This window comes from Chenopodium quinoa, unplaced genomic scaffold (assembly GCF_001683475.1).
Source record: "Chenopodium quinoa cultivar QQ74 unplaced genomic scaffold, ASM168347v1, whole genome shotgun sequence".
In the NCBI taxonomy this organism is placed as follows: Eukaryota; Viridiplantae; Streptophyta; class Magnoliopsida; order Caryophyllales; family Amaranthaceae; genus Chenopodium; species Chenopodium quinoa.
In genome coordinates, this window is record NW_018744062.1 from 1,532,700 (window position 1) to 1,548,815 (window position 16,116).

Here is a 16,116-nt window from a genome sequence, read left to right on the forward strand (position 1 = left end):
TCCTTTTAATTTTGAATTATACCTTTTGAGGTCACGTTACCATTTAAAATATATTTGGACACGTTTTAGATTTGATTAGGTGAATATTTGATTGAGTTTTGTGAACAAAAATTTAATCTCTTCACCAAATTAATTCTACTAGTTTGAACAAATCTAACCTTCACTTAATTATTTTGTGATTTGAGCTTAATCTTTCTATTTAATCTCTTCACCTTGTATGGACTTCTTTCGGATTAATAAGTTAACGTAATTATAAGATTTTTCATTGAGGGGAATACGTAATTATAAGATAATGTACATACGTTCAAATGTGTTTGTATAAGATAAGATAAAAACTAATAATAAAATTGTAATAATATAGCTTTAGGCTTTATAAGATAAGTTACTTGATACTTATTAATTGGATGAAAAGAACATTAGTTGAACGATTTCCATAAAAATTGTTGAATTGTAAATTAATTCCCTATTTGCGTCGGTTTAAAAACTTATTCCCATAATATTGTCCACTTAGGATTGGAAAAAGGTTTGGTGTTTTTTTTTTTTTTTTTTTTTACAAAGAACCGCTAACGGTGATAGCGGTTCTATACTTATTATATTAATTTATATTAAGTTTAACTTGTGAAGTTTTCTTATACAAGAGCCTAATACAAGAACCGCTAACGACATTAGCGGTTTTATAAGTATAGAACCGCTATCACCGTTAGCGGTTCTTTGCAAAAAAAAAAAAAAAAAAAAAAAAACTACCAAACCTACGTGGACAATATTGTGGGAATAAGTTTTTAAACCAACGCAAATCGGGAATTAATTTACAATTCAAAAATCTTTAGGGAAATCTTCCAACATTAGTTGCCTTATTCCCTTAAATTAAAAGCGAGACGAATATGCTTAGGAATGTTACTAAAAGATATTTCGTATGGTTTTATGTTGTTGCCTACAAGTTTCTAATGTAAAATAACTTTTTGCAATCCTATTTTAAACTTGATATTTACTTCTAGTATTTGATTTCATGAATACAATACCAGCAAAATTATGAATCCATATCCTATTGGCTGATTTGGCACAACAAGAATATTAAAGGCAGAGAAGAGTGTCAATGTTTTGTTCATGAAGTGTCAAAGACTGTAAATTACTCCATACAAGTATATCTTTGTGAAACATATACTTCCTCCGTCTTTATTTAGTTCCTCCGCCTATTAAGGAGAGGAGAGAGAGAGAGTGAGAGAGAATAAAAAACAAGTGGGGTAGCTTGTAAATGCAAGGTAAAAAATTTACCCCAAAATAAAACGTGTCAACTAAAAAAACTTTCTAAAAAGGAATACGTGTCAACTAAAAAAACTTTTTTAAAAAAAAACTGCAATAGTATATATTATAGGGAATAATTTTTTATTTATTAACGAGGTATCAGCCAGACACTAAATGCACTACTGTGACTTCCCCACTACATCCACTGACCCACCCTTTTATTAGCTGAGGTACTTGTTGGCTTGTTGCTACAGGAACATGCATGCTTGATTGCTTGGTGCCTTGGTCTAGATGTTAATCACCTATGTTCGGTTATGGCTAGGAGGTCACAAGTTCGAGTACTACCACTAGTACGTAGTCTTCTGCCTAAAGGCTATTAAGAATGATAGCATAAATAACAGGAAAACAAGTTGCCTGTGTACACGAACAACTACACATAACAAATCAAACATAATCTTAAAGAGCAAATTGATATCACCATAAATTGCAGCATATATAACAAGACATTACATACGTTTGCCTGAAAATTAATTAGCAATTGGAACATTATCTTATATCAATCAATCAATCAACCATGGTTGAAAATATACTACTTGTATGTGTTTTCCTCCATCTCTTTATACATTGTTACTTATCATCATCCAATGCACTTTCCAATCCCAACCCCAACCTTAACCGAATTGGCAACAATTTTGAACTCGCTGTCGACTTGGAATTGGAATTGGAATTGGATGTGGAAGTAATTGATGTGGATGATTTCGAACTCGAAAAACTCGGGGCTGGACTCTCTGAAGTGCTGTTTTCATCCACCATTTCCTCCTTATTTTCCCCTGATTTCTCAGACGATTCACTCTATAAAATTCATAAATAATTTTACAAAATTAATCAGTCTCAAAATAAATAAATTAATGTAATAAATAAAATGTCAATAACCAAATGTATACAAGAATGAAACAACACTTACAATAGTGAGCTCAGGTTGTGAATCCTTGTTCTTCTTCTCCATTTCTTTTTCCCTCAATGACCGAATTGGAGACATCCTCTGCTTCGATTCAATTCAATTTAATAATCAGCAAAATTTAAAAAATAAATCCAGCAATATTTAAATTATCTGGGGTTGTATTAATTTGCATAATTACATACTGTGCAAGCGAGCTTGAGATGCTTCAATCGATAAAGTCGATCGACTTCGATTTCGAGCTCCTTCTGAAACTCTCCACGGTGATTAAGCTCAGTCATTTGAATCTCAAGAATACGGTCTCGCTCTTGAAGCATTTTATCAATCTTATCTTTTTCAAACTTGAGTCGTTCTAGCTTCTGCTTGACCGCGGTCAGCTCATCGGCTAAGGAAGCATCCATGGATTCAATGAGAGGGATGGTCGGATCCCAGTTCTCCTTATTAGAATCATTGACGATGATAATGGGTGATAATGTTGGGATGAAAAGTTGATTTGTTTTTGGTGGGTTTGATTTTTGTTTTGGAGAAGGATCATAGTGATTGTTGTTGATGACAATGCTGTTTTTGGGTTGTAAAGGTTTTCGGCCACCGGGTTTTGGGTGGCGGAAGTGGGGAGATGCGGAGGGTTGCTCGGCGGCGAGCATCGAGAATGGAAGACAGGAGAGAAAGGATGTGTGTAGGGAGTGAGGAGATGATAGTCAAAGAAATGAAGGTGGTGATTATGAAAATTTTGATAGACAATTTATATATGATTATTTTAATGTATAAAAATAAAGTATGATTGCTAATTTGAATTTGAATTGAGAGGGGCGGGTAACGGCTATTAGGGGATTAGGTGCAAATGTATGTCTTTTCCGTGAAACGATAATTAGTGTCCCAATGTTACGACAAAAAACACATTATTAAGGAGTATCAGAATTTTGTACTGTACAGTTTTTAGAAATGAGAGAATCTGAAGAATTTGTGATATTATTGATTTAGTGTTTTATGTTGCACTAGAGTGTCTCAACATCAAGGCCTATTAGCTCAGCTGGTTAGAGCGTCGTGCTAATAACGCGAAGGTCGCAGGTTCGAGACCTGCATAGGCCATTATTTATTTATTTTTTCCCAAATTAAAATCAACATCAAGAGTCTATGTATCATTGTATAATTGAACCTCATAAACTGCAAAGTTTTCAGCTTTCATGCATGAGTTTCAAAGTTGTGTAAAAAACCAAAAAAATTGAATTACAATCTTATTTGTAGACCAAATACTTCAAAGAAAAGAAATTAAATTGATTTTATTTCACTATTGAATACATAATTTTGTTCAAATAAATTAGGTAGTGAGAACGAAATTTTACAAACTTATGGAGTATATGAAATTAATTACAAAGGGAGGGTAGGAGGAGTATATATTTTTTTTTTTTTAAAAAAATTAACATTTACTGTAGTATTTACTACATGTAATCCATAGGGAGATCAAAGTCATTGTCCAGATCCCTAGTTCCTGGATAGAATTTTCGCTTACTTGGTTTCCTTCTTGGCTTACGATCTTTAACAGATTGTGTAGAATCTAATTCCATGTCGCGGTTTTTGAGATTAATGCTTGATGTCTCAGCGATCTTCGTGCCTAACAATCCCTGGCAAGCGAACAAGATAAGATATTCAACCAACATGGATGTGTAAAAACTATGCATATTCACTTTTGATTGCAGTTTAAAAGTTTAGGAAGAGCTTTCCAGGGAAATTATTCCTTCAATTCTAAACTATAGCGTCTTTTGTTTATGCACATGTGATTTACTGATATTACTTATTAGCATTAGTACTGTAGAGTGTTCTGGAACAGATAGGGAGCATTCTCTATCATCCCTAGAAAGAAAAAGGGGCGGGAGGAGTCATAAAAAATCCTAAAGGTTTGAGTAAAGTTTGCTGCAGTAATTTTCTCCAAAACAACTAGCCAATTATCAATGAGCATTGCTAATTTGCCGCTTCACAGCCTAAAATATGGACGGCGAATTGAACCTGAATCCTAGGCAAGACATATCACAGCCTTGAACCCTAATATGTTGGACATGAGCCTAAAAGTTGAGGCAATGCAGTGATCTGAATAACGTTACCAACTCCTCAAATGAATGATTATAATTTTGTTCATTGCATTAAGAAAAACTCAAAGAGTCATTACCTTGGTCAACCTTTGGATGCGTGAGACTGCTGCTTCATGCACTATGATGAGATCTGAGACTACCTCAAGTACATCATCACTGAACAAGGCATAAGTACTTACCTGAAATCATCAAGATGAGTCAATAACTCATTAAATAGGATAGACTATATTTGATTTATATAAGAAAATCATAACAAAAGCTTATGAAAGTTCCATTTTACATAATAAATGGTAGACATTAAATGTGGTCCCTCACTCTCGCTCAAAAATGGAAACCTTTATGCAAATCAATGAAAGGAAGAGATGATAATTGATCAACCATATGTCATAAAAAGTCATTGTCACCCATAAAATGATATTCAAGGGGTTTGTCAGCTTTTTTGTCTCTTCATTATTGAAGTGCATGTTCATAAGTGTGGTAGGCCTTGTCTAATAATCAAAGCCGGATTTGTCAAGTTCCAATTAAGCCTATGCTAACCAATGGTGTGCAAGTTCAAACTATGACTATAGAAGCACAAATGACCTACCAGACTTGAAGGAATAACTGAATACCCGAATGCATCGAGCTCAAGAGACTCCACAGTACCAGAGTTGATGTTGAAAGTGTAGCCACGAACCTACAAGAATGAGCAGAAATTAATTGCAATTGAATCATGAGTAAATTTGTCCTCTAAATCAAGCATGGATCAGACACACTCACCTTTCCCAAATTTCTTTGTCTAGGTGTTACAACACTGTACCCTACCTAACAGAAAGGCAAAAGTCAGATCTCATAACTGGATACGAATATTACAAGAATTCAAATGTATAAGTAACAAACCTCCCACAGTCCTACCAAATCACACAAATATATTTATGCAACAGATCAAACTTATATTCTGCAAAAAGTTATTTTGCCGTAATATTGTATTAGCAAGCAGTATTCTCACAGCAAAGTTTTTTATGAAGAGTAAATGGTATATTCCTACAAATACTGTGTATGAACCCCACAAGTTAACAATAAATTAGTCACTTTAGCTCTAATCTATCCACCACATGTACTCAATGTGTGAGTTCATGAATTTAGGAGCAGCTTTTTATATGACCACACTTCCATGTATTGCAGGGCATGTTTTTGACCATAACATCATTGTTTGTCAGCCGCATCTACCTTTTTTACTATAATTACCAGCTAGTTTACACTTCAAATGTAGTTGGAAGAGAAATCACAGAACATACCAAGGTTTCCAGTCCAACTGTACTAAATTCATTTTGTATATAGTTTTCCTCCTGTACAAGCACCACATCACCAACCTGTAGACATTTAAAAATTCATACTTAAATGACAAGAGAACAATTACTATTACAATTAATAAAAAAAAGTATTACTTGTGTTGCTTCAACAATTACTTCCATTAATGTCATAAACATGGTACAAAATGGCCTGTGGGTGAAATAGGTGAATCTCATAACAAGGGAGACATAATTGAAGTCTATTCAGCATGACAATACTTGTGGTCAGCCACACAATTTGTCTCCCACCAATGTAACAATAAACCAAAACCACGATCATGATCCAAGCATAAGTCCAGCTATAAACGTGAATAAATTACACAATCTGAAGTGGGCAGACGAAAAAAGAGAACTGTTATGGTGGTATAGGTGCATGCAACAATAGGCAGCTGAATTGTTCAAATTTGTATGCTATTTTAGCTAGACATATTAAAGCCAAAACTTACAAAAGAGTAAAGCTATATACCTTTTTAATATCTTCAAGAAGAAATTTTACTGATTCTGAAGAAAGCAAGTTTGGCCTGACTTCAACCTCCATTACTGCCCACTGAAAAACATAAGCAACAAGAGCAAAGGGGATTATAACAGGCCAAAGTACATGTCATAAAAAAAAAAAAAAAAAAAAAAAAAAAAGAAAAAGAAAATTTGTGTATTTAGTCACAGAAATACCGAATAAAATCTGCTAGAACTGAATTCAGACTTTCGATTCATACACAAAGTCAAGATACAGGAGTGGCACCCCATTGATAAAATCCATAGTCAATAAAACAAACAGAGTATGCTTATATGCTAACAAATAATTGCTTGGTCATTTAGCTTAAGATGATAAATTCATCATATCTTATTGACTTGTACCGCACCACTTCCTTATAAAGAAAAAACCTGAAATTTAAACAAGCACCTTATTCAATATTATTTAAGTATCAACGACCAACATTTTAAAGATAACAGTCATCGAGCATGAAATCTCTGGAGGAAAAAATATGCTAGGAACTGACATAGCTAACAGCTCTAACAATGGCAGAAAATTAATAAGAAGATGATTATATTGATAAGATGAGAATTACAATAAATTGGATGATAATTCCATTTTCAAGAGGTGGATTCTCTCTAAATATGAGCTTTCGAGAGGCTCACTCTCCCAAACCACACAATATTCAACATATCCTTCTTCTTTCTAATGAGGCCTATTCATAGAAAATCCCTCCTAACATACCCTCCCCTAAATATTGATTCCTTGCAAATACTAGTCAAAGAACAGACCAAAGTGCAAAGAGAACCACTAATGAGGCTTAACCACTAATTGTGTAGCGTAAAAAAAAAAAAGAACCATGACTGACACTATGAGAATGGAAAGTGCTAGTTTAGCTTTACTAAGAAAGTTTTTGGTTAACAATCAAAGAGAGAAGGCTGGAAGAGGAGGTGAGGGGAAGAGAGGGAAGGAAAAGGGATGGGAGGGGAGAAAGAGGGGACTTGCATTTTCCTGCTAAAAACATTAGAAAAATTTAATTAATTAGACCGGGAAAGAAAATAGATCTCTCTAATCCTCTTCCCTCCATCAACTCTTCATCCAAACAAGTGAATATAGAGTAATGAACTCCTCACTCTCCCCTCACCAAAACTCTTCAACCAAAGCCAAACACACTGCATATTTAAGAAATTATGATGTATTGTTGTTAATTCTAAGTTACTCACATTCTTTGCAGTCTTCCAATGATCTCTCTTACTGCATATTTCATGGATCAAATCTAACCTAAGTATCCATTTGAGGTATCAAATAAGTGTTTATGTGACACAGCTGACACAAGTAATGCAATTTAATTGAAGAATGTGCATAATAGAGACAGTTCTTGTGAATCTTCGCAGCAAGATGATACTAATCAATCTTTCAAGAAAGCAAAAGGTGCATGTAAGTTATACTGAATATATAAATGGAGAATGTACTCAGATTTAAAATACATGAGGTAAAGGATAGTATGAGCATACAGTTGCAGTGTCAACCCACAGCTGTGAAACAAATCCCAAACTGCAAGCGGATTCAATCCCTATCACTTGCTTTGCAAGAATGCTTGATCTCTTTGCCAACTGCTTTCTACTCCTAGATTCCACCTTCCTCTCTAGCTTGTGTTTTGGCTTTGAGTTGGACTGTTGAAGCTCCTCAAATTGGTCAAAACCCAACTCCGAATCCTCATTCTTCCCATCACCTTTAATAGACATTAAATCTGCAGCTTTAGAAACTCTCCCTTCACCTTCCTCCTGTAAAAGTTCGTCGAAATTCAACTGCCCAAGCTCACCATTCTGATTTTTCTCACTGTTCAAGCTATCATAATTCCTCATATCATCAGAAGCTTCATTTTCACCGATCAAACCTAAGTCTTTAAGCTTTTCTTCACCATTTCGCAAACCCAATTCAAAATCCTCATCCCCTCCCTCTTTCAGCCTCAAGTCAGAACCAGAATCAAATGCATTTAAACCAAACACACCCAAATTTGTCACAACTCTTCTATCCATAATAACCTTCTCATGTCTCCTGCATTTTCTGTTTGACAGTTTATTAATAACAGAACAATCTTTGTACCCAGTTAATATTTCTGGTGCCAAAAACACTGGCTTGCGATTCCAACCACATTGAGCTTGACCTAATATTCGAAATCGAATGCCGCTAAATCGGTTAGCTATAATAGCAGCTGACTGAACACAGTCACACATGACTAAACTTCAGGACAATATGTGAAGATGGAAGTTGAAATATAATGCAAATTTCTTCAACTTTGAATTACAATTTCAATTCAACTCCATATTGAACCCTCAATCCTGGCCAACAACAAGAAGCAAAGGAGCAAACACTCAATAACTGAATAAACTTATACAGTACTAAAAAATAAAAGTACCAATTACAGTATGAAATTGAAATAAATTGTCACAAAATACATGAAATTGAAATCAAATCCCACTAACAACACAAAACTAACATCAATTTGTATTATATAACCATCAATTTGGAAAACCATTGCAATAATAGTATGCTTATACATAAATTAAAAAAGGGAAATTACAATATTAAACGAGTAATTATAAACTCCAAAAACAAATTGGAAATTAATATGGTTAATGAACTTATATTGAGGTATAGGAGATTAGGGAGGAGAGAGAAAATACCGAAGTCAGTGAATGTTGCAGCGTTGCAAAAGTAATTGATGGAAGACGAAGTATATTTACAGCAAAAAAAAAAAAAAAAAAAAAAAAAACAGATAAAAAGCAACGGATTTTACCGACTGACAAAGACCCGTCGGTAAAACTTATTAGCGACGGCTTAATAAGTTGCATTTTCAATTTATTTTTAATTTTCAGAAATAATAACGACCGATTTTACGACAGTTTTGAAACTATTGCTGAAATGCGACTAAAAATTACTGACTCAGCAAATTCTTCAGTAACCAAACTTTACTTCTGGAAAAAAAAAAAAAAAAATTGAAAGGGAAGAATTGATAGGAGAGAGAAAGTAGATATTCACCGCCGTCGCCGTCCAAACCGCCGTCTCCGCCGTCTTCATCCGCCGGATTCTGTCCTTCTTCACTCATGGTATGTAATCCTTAACTTTTTCTATACAATTTTTAATTTTTTTTTTTGTAGTAAATTTACCCAAATTTTTTTAAACCCTAACCCTATATTTTTTGATTTTCTAATGTAGTAATTCAACTGTTTTTCGAGTTTTTTGTATCAAGCATTTTCCAAACTCACTAACCCTTTTTTTTTTTGGTAGATTTTTGCAATTATATTTCTTGGTTGGAGCCAATAATCCAGGTTAATTAGAGGTAAGTAATCTCCAATTTTATTTTATTTTTTCAGATTTTGTTCAATGAAATGTGAAATGCAGTAATTTGTATGTTCATGGTAGTTGTGTAATTGATTTTTTCCTACTTGTTTATGTTATGGAGTAGTGTGTTATAATTTGGTTGTTTGTTGACAAATTAAGTTATGTTATACTTTTGAATTGGTTAGGTTGTGTTAATATTTATTCTAAGTGTTAGATACAGTGTTATTATACTAAGTTGTGTTAGTAGACTAAGTTTTGCAATTATGTGGGTGTTAATTATGTAGTATTGTATTAAGTTGTATTTTAATTCTGTGTTGAATAGTAATGTATGGGAAACATTTAACTCGTTGTAGGAGCATCTTGAGTCAATAGTAATTGCATTGAATGGTTTTATATATGCTAGATTTTAAATTTGTTATTCATTCCTGCTCACCCAATAAGCCTGATTATATAATCAGATTACTCTCACTGTGTTGCCACAATGCCACAAGTGGTGTAATATCATTACTTAAACACAGAGTCACTTTAGTTGGGTTTATTTCTTACATGAATTCCTTAAGTGCGGTCACACAGTGTTTTATGACATCGTTTGTGTGATGCGTAGAATTTGTTATCATGAAACGGAGGGAGCGCAGCTAGATGTATGATAGGCTTAGTGGGCGTAATCTTAAGCCCGGGTTCTTGAAAGGGGTTGAAGACTTCATGGAGCATTGCAGACAAAATCCTGAGGGCTCAAACATAGATGAAGTTAGATGCCCTTGTTCTAAATGTAAGAACTTACGTATCTACGATCCGAAGACAGTCAAAGATCACTTACACAAGAAGGGATTTATTCCTAACTACTATGATTGGTATTGCCATGGGGAAGGTTTTTCAGATCTAGACCAGGGGAATTCTTCTTGTCAGAAACTGGTTGGGAATTCTTCTTGTCAGAAACTGGTTGGGAATTCTTCTTCTCAGAACCTGGTTGTGAATTCTTCTTCTCAGAACCTGGTTGGGAATTCTTCTACTATGAAACTGGTTGGGAATTCTTCTTCTCAAAAACAGGTTGGGAATTCTTCTTCTCAGAAACTGGTTGTTAATGTTAATAAGAATAACCAGGAACTGTTGGCTAAAGGAAACTCAAGTGTCGTGGAAGAAGAGCCAAATGTGGAAGCAAAGCAGTTTTTTGACCTTGTGATGGCAGCAGAGCAACCACTTTATGATGGGAGTACCATGTCTGTGTTGGAGATGGCATCTAAAATAACAAGACTGAAATGTGAATACAACTTGCCACACAAGTGTGTTGATGGATTTGCTTCATTGCTAAGTGAAGCGATTCCGGACAGCAACAACATAGGTAGGACTTTCCTCGAAACAAAGAAAGTTATTAAGGGGTTGAACTTCCTCATGAGGAGATACATGCATGCCCTAAGGGTTGTATGCTTTTTTGGAGAGGTGATGCCCACTTAGACAAATGTAGATTGTGTGATAGTGATAGATACAAGAAGACTTCTAAGGGTGCCTTGGTTCCCTCAAAAGTTTTAATATATTTTCCAATCACACCACGTTGCAAAGGTTGTTTGCAACTAAGAGCATTTCAAAGGACATGACATGGCATGCCAAGAAACCCCGAGTCCAAAACCAAATGGTTCATCCTAGGGACAGTGAATCTTGGAAGCACTTGGATAGATCTTTTCCTGATTTCGCCTCCGAGCCTCGTAATGTTCGACTTGGTATGTGCACCAATGGATTTGCACCACATGGTAAATTTGGAGGGCAATATGTGCCCGTCACTCTAACCCCATACAACTTGCCTCCGTCATTGTGTATGAAAAAGCCTTTCATGTTCCTTTCTTTGCTTGTACCTGGTTCGAAAAAATTGAAAAGAAACTTAGATGTGTACATGCAACCGCTAGTTGAAGAGCTGAAACAGTTGTCGGAGAATGGCGCCACTACTTATGACATCTCAAGGAAACAAAATTTTAATCTCCGGGCAGCCATCTTATGGACCATTAGTGATTTTCCAGCATATGGAATACTATCTGGATGGTCTACTTTGGGGAAAAAGGCATGTCCTTACTGTTTGGACAAAAGCAAAGCCTTTTGGCTTGACCATGGAGGCAAAGTTTCTTGGTTTGACTGTCATCGTCAATTTCTCTCTCCTAACCACCCCTTTTGAAACAATAAAATAGCATTTTGTAAGAATAGAGTTGAAAAGCACTCCCCTCCACACATCATGTCTGGAGAAGAGTTGTGGCGTTGTGTGAAGGACATGCCAAAAGCTATTGATGGGCCGGAAGCTCTTAAAAGGATAAAAAATGCAAAAAAGGGTTGGTTTAAACAAAGCATACTTTGGGAGCTTCCGTACTGGAAGAATTTGCTAATTCGTCACAACCTAGATGTTATGCACATTGAAAAAAACTTTTTTAATCAATTGATTAACACTGTGATGGATGTGAAAAAACATACCTCGGACACGGTGGCTGCTAGAAAAGACATGGCACGTGTTTGCAAACGAACACAACTAGAGCTCACGTTAGATGACAGAGGAAAAGAAAGCATGCCAAAAGCACCTTTTACACTTGACAAGGCACAAAAGAAGGCGTTGTGCGAGTGGGTTCAAAATCTGCGATTTCCAGATGGATATGCTTCAAACTTGACCAGATTTGTTGATCTACAGACTTGTAAGCTTCGCGGCATGAAAAGTCATGATTGCCATGTCTTTATGGAGAGGCTACTTCCGGTCGCTTTGAAGGAATTGCTCCCAGAGCATGTTTGGAAACCAATTACAGAGATCAGTCAATTCTTTCGAGACCTGTGTTCCTCTACCATCAAAGTGAGTGACATGGAGCGCTTGGAACACAACATTGCTGAGATCCTTTGCAAGCTTGAAGTGATTTTCCCCCCTGCATTTTTTGACTCTATGGAACACTTACCATTGCATTTGCCATACGAGGCCAAGATGGGTGGTCCTGTACAATATCGGTGGATGTACCCATTTGAAAGGTAATAGGAACTTCAGTTTTAAATTGTTAAAATGTCCTTACATTCTAGTTTCCATATTCAAAGTGGTCCATTAAATTTCTCAGGCACTATTTACCTTTTTGCTAGGTTTTTTAACCATCTGAAACGCAAGGTCGGAAACAAGGCTCGTGTCAAAAGTTCAATATGCAATGCTTACTTAAACGAGGAGATTGCAAACTTTTGTTCACATTACTTTCAGTCAGAAGTGGACACAAAAGCACAGGACTTAGGAAAGAATGTGAATTCAAAAGTTGAAAGACACTTGCAAGAAAAAGATGTCCCAGAATTGTTTAAGGTTTATGGTCATGCACCTAATGAAGGTAGTCGTCGTTTCTTGGAAAACGTTGAGTATCAACATGCACATATGTATGTGTTAGCAAACTGTGGCATCTTAGGTGACTACGAGAAGTAAGTACCTAAATACATATCATTGTTTGAGATCTATATGGCATTTCAGAGACTTACTACGACATGATAAATTTGAAATTATATAGGTGGTTTGAGGAGCACATTGTTCGTACTCGACCGGGTGTAGTATTGGAGGACGTTTGGGAAAAATGCGAAGCTGAGTTTTCTGAGTGGTTCAAGTCACAGGTGAGTGAAGTTCAAAATATTCTTGAATTGTTATTATAATTTTAATCTATATGTATTCACATTCGTTACCATTGATTGGCTATTTCAAATTAGGTACTTCGATCAATGACAACCAGTGATGTGATGCGTGCTTTGGCGTTGGGTCCATGCAAACAAGCTCAGACATGGAGTCAATTTTCTGTTAATGGTTTCAGTTTTCAAACATATGAGTATGGCAAACACAAGTCGACCATGAATTATGGAGTTTGTGTGTCCCATCAAGATGGATCAGAGTTCGGCATTTTGGATGATGTGATTGAACTTGTTTACACCGGAAATCTTGGAGTGTATAAGACAATATTGTTCAAGTGCAGTTGGATGGAGGATATTAATATTCATGAGCAGTACAAGCTTGTTGAGGTCAACCATGTGAAGAAAAACCCAAACTGTAATCCTTTTGTGTTGCCATACCAAGTAAGGCAAGTGTACTTTGCACCTTATCCCAGCCTTAAGAAGGATTCTGCTCAATGGTGGGCTGTGTTTAAGACAAAGGCGAAGTCAGTGATTGATGCTCAGGTTGACTCAGGCATTTTTCAGGAGGCAACTATTGAGGTTCCACCAGCTCTATGTGCTCCAGATGAGATTCCTGAATATAATGGTGAAGAAGGTATTTCGCAGGACGAGGATGATGGTGTTGAGGGAATGCTAGTGGATGCTGAAGAAGAGGCTGATGACGACGAGTCTAGCTGTGATTCAAGTGATGACAGCGGTGCTGCTGATGATGATGATGAGGATGATGAGTCTGATTTGTTTTGTTGAATTTAGTGTTGATTTGGATTACTTAATTTGTATTTTGACATGATTAGTGATCGTGAAATAGGATGTATTGCTTTTTTTGTATGTTGGCATGATTAATGATCTTGAAAACCTTGTTTCTTCACTGTGTCTCATGCTGTTTTAAAATGACGAGAGAAATTAGTAGGATGCAGAACTTGTATTGGACAAAGTTGAGTCCATTGTGTCCTAGTTTTGTCCCTTTCATGTGAACTATTTCTTGATTAAATGACTGTAACGGTTCAGAAAATTCCAACATGGGACAATGCAGAAAAGTTTCTGTTTCAACGGAAAGCTGCCCCTTGAGTCTCTACTTTGGAAAAGATACTGTCTTAAAAAGAGGTGAAGCGAGTTGAAGACCTGCTATCCCAAGGTGGACCCAGGTTTGTTTTTCCCTTCTACTCCGTAATTTTTAGCAGTGATGGTTTTGGGCTCTGAGATGTTGCATGTATCAAAAGAATTATCCCTTCATCATATTAATACTTTTTGTTTGACATATTCTATGTAATATCTGTAATTCTGTGAATCATGCCCAGAGTCTTTATTTTTAGTATTGTAATCACTCATCTGTTCTTTATAGTTTCTGCTAATTTTTGCACGTTTCTTTCCAGATGTTCCAAAACCATGATATGTCCTTGTAAATACTTTGAATCTGCTCCTCTCGATTTTTTTTTTCATTTGAAATTCTATTCCTAAGTTTGATTCCTTGATTACCTGTGTTTAATTCTGTTTTGGGTTTCTTTGGTTTGATTTGATTGATCTTGATTTGGTGCCATTGGGAATTTAGGGAGACAAATCTAAGGTTAAATTAGGATCATTAGATGATTTTGGTTGGAAAATTTATTGCTTTTGCTGGGTAATTTTGTGGTGGCTGGTCTTTAAAATTTGATTATGATACTTTTGATTTATGATTTACTTTGGTTGGTAAATTAGGATTGACTTCTGTCCACTTCCTCCAAAGAAAAGCAAGCCCTGCATAATTTTGGTTGTTATCCCTGCATCTGAGAATGAGGTCCCTGTTTACTTTTCAGTTCCTGCTGACTAGAAACTGTTCGACCATAGGAAGTCTATTGAGATCGAATTCGGTATTACCTTTTAAAATTAGGCTATTGTTGAATTGGAAGTAGGGGACTCTTTTGTTGTTATGGTTCCCATTAGCTTTGTTGTGTAGCGCTTGTTTAGATGTAATGGCCTTTGCAGCTCATGCTCTTCAGTCTTCACAAGACGATCTTATTGTGTTGTTGCTGCTGCATTTTGACCAATAGAAGTACTTATCTAATATATCAGCTCTTATGAAATATAGGCTAATTTTGATATTCTTGGTTCTTTCTTCAGAATTACTGTAGCCCTTTAACATGTTCAGCAGCTGCATTATGAGTTTTTGTTGGCTTTGCTCTTTCTATTGATTTATTGTTACCAAGACCACTGTCTTTGTTAAATTAGATAGTTTCACAGGGTGTTCTGGGCTTTTTCTTACTGCTTATATCATTTACAGCTTTATGTTGTGGCAAAGAAGGTTCAGTTCTGCATGTAGTTTCTGTACCAGAAGTCTAGAAACTTGAACCACCTACGTTTTTCTTCCCTGCCAGGAAGCACGCTCAATTTCTGCAAGGTCAGGACATCGAGGCCTATTTTACTCCCCAAAGCTGTTGGCCTCACCTCAAGTGTTGTTGTAGAAGGTACAGGCAAGAAACTAAAGACCATAGGGTACCAAAATCTGTCCTTTTAATCTGCTATTGCAGTACTAGCATTAGTAAGCATAATATGGATATGAGCATGCAGCATGTTTCAGGGTTTTTTGATGTGTCCTGCGGGAGAGTTACAATTCCAAGAATGCCCTTCGACGCCTGTGCCTGCAAAATCACGAAGACTCCTGGGGGTAGGAGCTCCGCCTCCGACGATCAAGTTAGTAAAGATACGGGAGGTAGAATGCACGTAATGTAGAAGTTACCTCTCGCGTAATGGGAGAATTCTGCAATTAATATTGCTCGGGGTAAGTGTTTTTCTTTTTGAGGAGTATTCAATGTGAACAACAAATGTTCCAGCCCCCCATTAATGAGGGTCCTTCCACTATTTATAGTGGGGAAGGGATGGTTTCCCTTTTAGGGTTTAGAGGACACGTGTCAGCAGAGGATTGGAGCCCTGCCGACCAATGGCTGGATGCCACGTGTCACTAGGCCATTGGGCCACGTGTTTAGGGTATTTTTACCCCAAACATTTGCCCCTCACTGGTGCTGACGTGGCAGGGTGCCACGTGGCGCCGGTGAA

The 16,116-nt window shown here is 36.2% G+C and overlaps 2 protein-coding genes and 1 non-coding gene across 4 annotated transcripts; 2 read left to right on the plus strand and 1 right to left on the minus strand.

Annotated features, from left to right (window-relative positions):
- Positions 1-1,366: 1,366 nt before the first annotated feature.
- LOC110690722 lies at positions 1,367-8,848 on the minus strand. Of its 2 annotated transcripts, none has more exons than XM_021867595.1 (10): positions 8,778-8,848; positions 7,605-8,432; positions 6,085-6,165; positions 5,565-5,639; positions 5,047-5,091; positions 4,874-4,963; positions 4,365-4,466; positions 2,386-3,822; positions 2,207-2,284; positions 1,367-2,094 (listed from the first exon to the last, which is right to left on the minus strand). In XM_021867595.1, the coding sequence occupies exons 2-8, from the start codon at positions 8,325-8,327 to the stop codon at positions 3,640-3,642; spliced, it is 1,299 nt and encodes a 432-aa protein (XP_021723287.1). In that variant the 5' UTR covers positions 8,328-8,432; positions 8,778-8,848; the 3' UTR covers positions 1,367-2,094; positions 2,207-2,284; positions 2,386-3,639. The 2 variants fall into 2 exon arrangements, with proteins under 2 accessions (XP_021723287.1, XP_021723288.1); XM_021867596.1 differs by having other exon boundaries at positions 2,207-2,287.
- Positions 3,216-3,289, plus strand: TRNAI-AAU. The gene has a single exon. It is a non-coding gene; the product is annotated as a tRNA-Ile (tRNA).
- Positions 8,849-8,898: 50 nt separating the features above from the next.
- LOC110690720 lies at positions 8,899-14,025 on the plus strand. Its single transcript, XM_021867594.1, has 6 exons — positions 8,899-9,200; positions 9,382-9,433; positions 10,040-12,423; positions 12,529-12,849; positions 12,936-13,035; positions 13,129-14,025. Exons 3-6 carry the CDS (start codon positions 11,654-11,656, stop codon positions 13,831-13,833), a joined length of 1,896 nt encoding a protein of 631 aa, XP_021723286.1. The 5' UTR covers positions 8,899-9,200; positions 9,382-9,433; positions 10,040-11,653; the 3' UTR covers positions 13,834-14,025.
- The last annotated feature ends 2,091 nt before the right edge of the window (positions 14,026-16,116 follow it).

What these genes read in the sequence shown, in the direction of transcription:
- LOC110690722 (XM_021867595.1), bottom strand. Translation starts at nt 8,327, where the DNA reads ATGTGTGACTGTGTTCAGTCAGCTGCTATTATAGCTAACCGATTTAGC. An exon ending in TGTGGGTTGACACTGCAACT is followed by an intron (nt 6,166 to 7,604) that starts GTATGCTCATAC and finishes TATGTTTTTCAG; the next exon opens with TGGGCAGTAATGGAGGTTGA. An exon ending in CAGTTATTCCTTCAAGTCTG is followed by an intron (nt 4,467 to 4,873) that starts GTAGGTCATTTG and finishes TGATGATTTCAG; the next exon opens with GTAAGTACTTATGCCTTGTT.
- LOC110690720 (XM_021867594.1), top strand. Translation starts at nt 11,654, where the DNA reads ATGTCTGGAGAAGAGTTGTGGCGTTGTGTGAAGGACATGCCAAAAGCT. An exon ending in TGGATGTACCCATTTGAAAG is followed by an intron (nt 12,424 to 12,528) that starts GTAATAGGAACT and finishes CCTTTTTGCTAG; the next exon opens with GTTTTTTAACCATCTGAAAC. An exon ending in CTGAGTGGTTCAAGTCACAG is followed by an intron (nt 13,036 to 13,128) that starts GTGAGTGAAGTT and finishes ATTTCAAATTAG; the next exon opens with GTACTTCGATCAATGACAAC.